Consider the following 8,640-nt stretch of genomic DNA (forward strand, 5'->3'; position numbering starts at 1 on the left):
CACCTCCTCTCCATATTCTCTCTGCCCACCCTCTCCCCTCCCTCCTGCGCCCACTCCCCAACCTCTCCTCACCCCCTCCCCACCCTCTCCCATCGCTCTGCATCAACCTCTCCACTACCTCCTCCCTCCCTCCAATTCCCCCCCCCCCGCACTTAAAATAATGCTAATACGCAACACACAACCACCCCCGGTGGCCATGTCACGCATATATTATGTTAAAGTGACGAACACCGCAACACCCGTCGGGCCCCACCCGACGCATAAATTATTATAATTTATAGGCGGAGTCGTGTTGAGAAGAACCCAAGGCTATCGGAGAACACATTATTTGGTTGCGGGTAAATTATGTTAATTTGAAAAGCATAAATTATGCTGATTAAGGGCGCGCCGGTACTGGCTTCCTGAGCTTGCTCAGAGCGAGTTCGAACCGAGAGGTCTTTAGGGTTTTTGCCTCCGAAGCCGCCTTTGTCTTCCCGAGTCTCTGTCCAAGGTGAGTGCCCGTGTCTCGCTCACCCCCCGTGTCTCTCTCCGTATCTCACTCCCTGTGTCTCTCTCACCCCCCGTGTCTCTCTCACTCCCCGTGTCTCTCTCCGTCTCTCACTCCCCGTCTCTCACTCCCCGTGTCTCGCTCCCCGTGTCTCTCTCACCCCCCGTGTCTCTCTCACCCCCCGTGTCTCTCTCACCCCCCGTGTCTCTCTCACTCTCCGTGTCTCTCTCCGTCTCTCACTCCCCGTGTCTCTCTCCGTCTCTCACTCCCCGTGTCTCTCTCCGTCTCTCACTCCCCGTGTCTCTGTCACTACCCGTGTCTCGCTCACCCCCCGTGTCTCTCTCACTCCCCGTGTCTCTGTCCCCGTGTCTCTCTCACTCCCGGTGTCTCTCTCACTCCCGGTGTCTCTCTCACCCCCCGTGTCTCTCTCACCCCCCGTGTCTCTCTCACCCCCGTGTCTCTCTCACCCTCGTGTCTCTCTCACCCCCGTGTCTCTCTCACCCCCCGTGTCTCTGTCACTCCCCGTGTCTCTGTCCCCGTGTCTCTCTCACTCCCCGTGTCTCTCTCACTCCCCGTGTGTCTCTCACTTCCCGTGTGTCTCTCACTCCCCGTGTCTCTTTCTCTCTCAGTCTCTCTCTCACTCCCCATGTGTCTCTCTCCCCACTCCCGCTTCCCGCTCTCCTCAAGGTGTGGCTCTCCGTTTCTCAGGTTTCTTTCCGCCAGGTGAGTCCCCCCCCCACGCCCCCCACTCCTCTCGCCCCCGCCCACTCCTCCAGCCCCCCCCACTCCCGCCCCCCCCCGACTCCTCTCGCCTCCCCTCCCACTCCTCTCGCCCCCCCCCACTCCTCTCGCCCCCCACTCCTCTCGCCCCCCCCACTCCTCTCGCCCCCCCCACTCCTCTCGCCCCCCCCACTCCTCTCGCCCCCCCCCACTCCTCTCGCCCCCCCCCACTCCTCTCGCCCCCCCCACTCCTCTCGCCCCCCCCACTCCTCTCACCCCCCCACTCCTCTCACCCCCCCCCCAACTCCTCCCGCCCCCCCACTCCTCTCGCCGCCCCCCCCCACTCCTCCCCCCCCACTCCTCTCGCCCCCCCCACTCCTCCCGCTCCCCCCCCACTCCTCTCGTCCCCCCCACTATTCCCTCTCGCCCCCCCCCCCACTCCTCTCGCCCCCCTCCCACTCCTCCCGCCCCTCCCCCCCCACCCCTCCCGCCCCCCCCACCCCTCCCGCCCCCCCCACTCCTCCCGCCCCCCCCACTCCTCCCGCCCCCCCACCCCTCCCGCCCCCCCCACTCCTCCCGCCCCCCCACTCCTCCCGCCCCCCCCACTCCTCCCGCCCCCCCTCACTCCTCCCGACCCCCCCCCCACTCCTCTCTCGCCCCCCCCCACTCCTCTCTCGCCCTCCCCACTCCTCTCTCGCCCCCCCCACTCCTCTCTCGCCCCCCCCCACTCCTCTCTCGCTCCCCCTCCTCTCGCCCCCCCCCACTCCTCTCGTCGTCTCTGTAGGTCTGGCTTTCTGTGGGTTTATGTGGGTCTCTGTAGGTCTGGCTTTCTGTGGGTCTCTGTAGGTCTGGCTTTCTATGGGTTTATGTGGGTCTCTGTAGGTCTGGCTTTCTGTGGGTCTCTGTGGGTCTGTAGGTCTGGCTTTCTGTGGGTTTATGTGGGTCTCTGTAGGTCTGGCTTTCTGTGGGTCTCTGTAGGTCTGGCTTTCTGTGGGTTTATGTGGGTCTGTAGGTCTGGCTTTATGTGGGTCTCTGTAGGTCTGGCTTTATGTGGGTCTCTGTAGGTCTGGCTTTATGTGGGTCTCTGTAGGTCTGGCTTTCTGTGGGTCTCTGTAGGTCTGGCTTTCTGTGGGTCTCTGTAGGTCTGGCTTTCTGTGGGTATCTGTAGGTCTGGCTTTCTGTGGGTATCTGTAGGTCTCTGAATCTGTACAATCACGCGTTTTAGAAAATTTGGTTGCTATCCATTTTCCCGTGGTGGTGGTTGTGATAAACCACTTGGTTGAGCTATCATTTGTGCTGGCCAGGTCGCGTGTCTGAACAAAGAGCTACGTAGTTTAGTGGAACCTTACACCTCGTAAAATATTAATAGTTTAGTTTCAGTGTGGGTCTCTCTGTGGGTGTCTATGGGTGGGGGCTTCGATGGGCATTTAATTATTTACTGACGTTTTATCCAGGTGGTGGGTGAGTGTGGGTGGGGTTAGTAAGTTAGTGGGTGGGGAGGTTAGTAACTTGATGAGTGAGTTGGTGGGTGGGTGAGTGAATCTGTGGTGTTAGTGAATTAGTGAGTGGGTGAGTGAATGCGTGGAGGTGAGTTTGAAGGTGCTTTTGTGGCTGGGTGGGTGAATTGGTGAGTGGATGAGTGCGCTGGGAGGTGGGTTAGTGGATGGGTTGGAATGTAGGCGGGGTGGGTTAGAGGGTGCGTGAGTGGATGGTTGGGTGATGTGAACTGGTGGGTGGGTTGGTGGGTGAGTGACCTGGTGGGTGGGGTGAATAGGCAGACTGATGGGAGAGAAATAGGTGGGTGATGCAGGGTGCTTTTCTGTGTAGGCGGTTGGGCTTCGTGAGCGGTCGGGTTAATGAGTGAGCGAGGTGATGTCGGGTTGGATGAGTGGGTGGTTAGGTGCAGTGGGTCTCAGTGGATTTGGTGGGGTGCGTGTAAGCGTATTGATAAGTTTCGAGGTGACTGAGATGATTGGCCAACCCATGGCACCTTTAGGGTCTGTCCGTACCCTGCACCTAGCCTGGCACAGTAGGGGAGCACAGGTGGTGCATCGGCCGGTCATCTCAGCCAGTCAATCCCATGGCACCTGCAGGGTCTGTCCCGTGACCTCCTGCTCGCGGGCATTCGACCACATCACGTGGCACTCAAGGTGCACCTAGCCTGGTACAAGCGCCGTGGCGACGTCACCGCCGCTTTGTGGCGAATGGCAGTTGTTTTTGTGCGGGTGAATGAGTGAGTGAGTCTGTCTGTGTCCACCCGATATTTGGGGAGCGGTGGTGCAGCGGTTAGCGCTGCCCGGCCACCCGAGTTTGATTCCCATTCACGGCCACCGACACCACAGTGATGGCGATTGTCTAAACGGGGTCCTGGGATTCCCCTAGGTCGACTCTGCCTCAAATGAGTTGCCTGGTGCAGTGGTAGTGCAGTTAAACATCGCCACTAGGGGAGAGACAAAGGCGGCCGGGCGTGGTAGTGCTGGCCACCCACCCCCTCGTGTGCCACGTGCTGCTGCTAGTTACTAACAGCACTTGCCCCTATAGCCCTGCTAGAGGTTACCTGGGGAAGCTTTGTGTATATGGTACATAGGCACTACTGCTGCTACTCGCGACTTACAGCACTTTCCCCCAACCGATCTGTGGGAAGCAACACGGTAATCTTTGTGTGCTGTTGGGTGTGGATGTTTGTGTAGGGTGCGACGGTGTGTGTGTGTATAACGGTGTGTGTGTCTCCCACACTCTCACTCTCTCCCCACCGTGTCTCTCTCCCCCCCCCCGTGTCTCTCTCTCCCCCCCGTGTCTCTCTCTCCCCCCCGTGTCTCTCTCTCCCCCCCGTCTCTCTCCCCCCTCGTGTCTTCCCCCCCCCCCCCGTGTCTCCCCTCCCCCCCCGTATCTCTCTCTCTCCCCCCCGTGTCTCTCTCTCTCCCCCCCGTGTCTCTCTCCCCCCTCGTGTCTCTCCCCCTCCCCCCCAGTGTCTCTCTCGCTCTACCGCCGTGTCTCGCTGGGTGTTGTTCTTGTGGAATGTTCATCATCCCCGCGGGGTTCAAAGTTAACTCCCCCCCCCACCTCATCCTCCCCCATAGCCCCAGAGAGAGAGAGATTGAGGGGTAGAGATGTTCACACAGCGATAGCTCACATGGGGGAGGCTACACGACCGCAGCTCACGCACAGACACACACTGGTACACACACACACTGGGACACAACAACAACAACCGCCATTCGCCACTAAGTGGCGGTGACGTCACCACGACGCTTGTGCCAGGCCAAGTGCACCTTGAGGCCACGTGAAGTGTCGAACGCCCGCTGGCAGGTCACGGGGCAGACCCAGGTGCCACGGGTCGACTGACCGAGATGACCGAGATGACTGGCTGATGCACCACCTGTGCCCCCTACTGTACCATCTTGCTGTGCTTTAGCCACCCGGCGCTCCGCTCGTTGTTGTGAGCGTCGCTCCTCCGCCCTCTGTTGTTGGAGAGCGACTACCTCCAACTGCCCAGTAGCGTCCTTCACGAGCCTCCTCCACTGAGGCCGATCTTGACACACACTCTGACACACACATTGACACACTGAGACACGGAGATTAACACACACACCGCGCCAGGTGTACGATAGAGTGATTGCACCCCGCCCCCTCCATCCTCCCCCTCACCTCCCTCCACCTGCCCTCCCACCCCCTACCCCTCCCTCTATCACCCCCTCCACCCCCCCTCACCCTCACCCCCTCACCCCGTGACCCCCTCCCCCTCAACCCCTACCCCACTCTGCGGGATTTTCCCCACCCGCAGGCGAATTCCTTTCAGATCCGTTACCTGCCGCTCCCCCCACCGTGTCAGATAAGAGGATTTCCCTACATATAGCCGAGTCTGTGTGTCGGATCAGAGGGTTTCCCTCCAGATAGCCGAGTCTGTGCGTGTCGGATCAGAGGGTTTCCCTCCAGATAACTGAGTCTAGCAGTCCAGGTGGGTGAGTCAACTCTCCTGGTCTGAGGACTCACCTGGTGACAGAAACTCCACTTGAACTCAAACCCACTCGCCTGCTCACCCGCTCGTTCACCCGCTCGCTCCCCCGCTCGCTCGCTCACCCACCAACTCGCTCACCGACTTGCGAATTCAGCCACTCCCTAACCCACTCGCTCACCCACCCACTGACTTGCTCGCCCATCCACTCGCCCATTCATTGTCCCCTCCATTGTCCCACCTGCCTACTCGCCCAATAATCCACCCACCCATCCACTCACTCACCCACTCACTCACCCACCCACTGACCCACCCATCTACTCACCCATTGACTCGCTCACCCGCTCGCCAATCCACTCGCCCACTTTAACCCATTCCACCCACTGACTTGTCAACTCATCCCACATCTATTACCAGACCATGTTTTTGTCTGCATGTTCACCACAAGTATGATTTAATGCAAACATCATTCCTTGCAAAAGGTTTCTGTCTGGCGTTTTAACACTCGCCCCTCTTTCCCAATTATGACTCCTTGTGGTGTAATCTTTCTGTGTCACTCCGAGTTAATGATAACCGCGTGCGAGTCTGTGCCCTCAACTGACCGCACCTATGGGCTCACCTCGCCTGACCAATTTGCTCACTCCGCCTGCTGCAGTAGCCAGAGCCAATGCATGCACGGGCAAGTCTATGGGTGTTTGTGTGGTGAGTCTGTGTCTCTGTGTAAGGAGTGAGTCTGTGCGAGTTTATGGGTCTGTGTTTGGCGATTGAGTCTATAGATCATCAGCCACTCGCTCACCCACCCACCCGCTCGCTCACCCACCCGCCCGCTCGCTCACCCACCCGCCCGCTCGCTCACTTGCCCACTCGCTCACCCACCCACCCGCTCGCTCGCCCACCCGCTTGCTCGCCCACCCGCTTGCTCGCCCACCCGCTCGCTCGCCCACCCACCCGCTCGCTCACCCACCCAGTCGCTCGCTCACCCAGTCGCTCGCTCACCCACCCGCTCGCCCACCCGCCCGCTCGCTCGCCTACCCGCCCGCTCGCTCACCGACCCGCTCGCTCACCCACCCAGTCACCCACCCAGTCACTCACTCACCCACCCGCTTGCTCGCTCGCTCATCCACCCAGTCACTCACCCACCCAGTCACTCACCGGCTCGCTCGCTCACCCACCCACCCACCCGCTCACTCACCCACCCGCCCGCTCGCTCGCTCACCCACCCGCTCGCTCGCCCACCCACCCGCTCGCTCGCCCACCCGCCCGCTCGCTCGCCTACCCGCCCGCTCGCTCACCGACCCGCTCGCTCACCCACCCAGTCACCCACCCAGTCACTCACTCACCCACCCGCTTGCTCGCTCGCTCATCCACCCAGTCACTCACCCACCCAGTCACTCACCGGCTCGCTCGCTCACCCACCCAGTCACTTACCCACCCGCTTGCTCACTCGCTCATCCACCCAGTCACTCACCCGCTCACCCGCTCTCTCCTGATGGTGACCAGCGCCTAGCGCCGCACTGCGAATCCCCAACAGAGTCGAGAGTTTCGTCGCTGCCCATCCCCTAGGTCGACTCGGCCTCAAATCAACGTGGTGGTGTCGGTGTGGATTCTTTGTGTGTCAAATATCAGCACTGGGAAGAGACGAAGGCGGCCGGGCGTGGTGCTGGCCATCCACCCACCCTCGTGTACCACAGCGCCGACCATCAGAGGCGCTGCTGCTACTCGCTACTGACAGCACTTGCCCCCAAACAGTCTGTTAGAGGCTATGTGGGGGATTTTTGTCTGTGTGTGTCTTAATAGGCGCTGCTACTCGCTACTTAACAGCACTTGCCCCTACAGTCTGTTAGAGGCTACACGGGGGACCTGTATGTGTGCGTGTGTCTTTGTTGCATTTCAGGAATGTAGACAGACCGGCTAATGAACTTACGAGAGCGCCTCATTTAATAGGGGCAGGTTGTGGGTGTGTGGATTGTGTGTGGGTGTAGCGGTTAGCACGCTGCACTAAGAACCTGGCGACCCGGGTTCGATTCCCGCTGACGATCAACACCGGTGATGAGTATCTGGAGCGGTGGCGTAGTGTAGTAAACATCGCCACTGGGGGGGGGGAGACGAAGGCGGCCGGGCGTGGTGTTTCCACCTACCCCCTCGTGTGCCACAGTGCCGGCCTTCATAGGCCATGTTACTCGCTACTAACAGCACTTGTCCCTACAGTTTGAAGGCCACACGGGGGGTGCGGGTGTGTGTCTGTGGGTGGGTGGGTGTGTGGATATTTGGGTGTGTGGATATTTGGGTGTGTGGGTGGGTGTGTGGATATTTGGGTGGGTGGGTGGGGGTATGTGTGTGTGTTTGGGTGGGTGGGGGTACGTGTGGATGTTTGGGTGGGTGGGTGGGGGTACGTGTGGATGTGTGGGTGGGTGGGGGTATGTGTGGATGTTTGGGTGGGTGGGTGGGGGTATGTGTGGATGTTTGTGTGGGTGGGTGGGGGTATGTGTAGATGTTTGTGTGGGGTGGGTGGGGGTATGTGTGGATGTTTGGGTGGGTGGGTGGGGGTATGTGTGGATGTGCATCTGCCTGTCATCTCTGTCGGTCAACCCATGGCACCTTGGTCTGACCCATGACCTCCTGCTGCACCTAGCCTGGCACAGCGGTCAACCCATGGCACCTGGGTCTGACCCATGACCTCCTGCTGCACCTAGCCTGGCACAAGCGTTGTGGTGAGATCACCGCCACTTAATGGTGAAGGGTGTTGTATGGGTGTGTCTCGTTTAGGGGTGTGGGTGTGTGGGGAATGGTGGTGCAGCAGTTAGCGCTGCGATACGAACCCGGTGACCCGAGCTCGATTCCCGCTCACGGTCACCGACACCACAGTGATGGCGATTATATAAACGAGGTCCTGGGCCTCCCCTAGGTCGACTCTGCCTCAAATGAGTTACGGTGCTGGCGAACCCACCTAGCGTGCTACAGTGTCGGCCTTCATAGGTGCTCGCTAACAGCACTTGCCCCAACCAGTCTGTTCCAGGCTACGTGGGGGATCTTTGTCTGCGTGTGTCTGCGTGGGGTATGGGGTTGTGTTGAGTGCACTGTGGGTTCTGTTTAGAACACAGGACCTCGTATCTGCTGCTCGTCAGCAATGTCACGTTCTGTGCTGCAACGTTAACTGTATGTGTGTCTTGTCGTTTATATTAACCCATGCAATGTTTGTGTGTGGCTTCACCCTGCGTTGGCGCTCGTCAGCATGGCGGACCCCGTGGACCCCGTGTCCCTGCTGTCCGTGAACCGCTCCACAGCCATCGACTTGGCGGCCCAAGCTGAGTGGGCCTCCAAGCGCCTGCTGTGGGTGCCCTCGGAGAGGCTGGGCTACGAGAAGGCCTCCCTCAAGGAGGAGAGCGGAGATGAGGTGAGTGGGTGGTGAGGAGGTGAGTGGTGAGGTGAGGGGGGGTGAGTGGTGAGGGGGGGGGGGTGAGAGGTGAGTGGTGAGGGG

At 60.1% G+C, this 8,640-nt stretch overlaps 1 protein-coding gene across 1 annotated transcript in view; it reads left to right on the forward strand.

The window, feature by feature from the left end:
- The first annotated feature begins 386 nt into the window (after window positions 1-386).
- The window catches only part of LOC144952628 (uncharacterized), a 40,393-nt gene continuing 32,139 nt past the window's right edge, over window positions 387-8,640 (forward strand). The window contains 2 exon segments of the mRNA XM_078883111.1: window positions 387-490; window positions 8,394-8,556. Of these exon segments, the coding sequence (XP_078739237.1) occupies window positions 8,395-8,556 (162 nt within the window). The 5' untranslated portion in view covers window positions 387-490; window position 8,394.

The sequence above is a fragment of the Lampetra fluviatilis genome, chromosome 69, assembly GCF_964198595.1.
Source record: "Lampetra fluviatilis chromosome 69, kcLamFluv1.1, whole genome shotgun sequence".
Lineage (NCBI taxonomy): Eukaryota > Metazoa > Chordata > Hyperoartia > Petromyzontiformes > Petromyzontidae > Lampetra > Lampetra fluviatilis.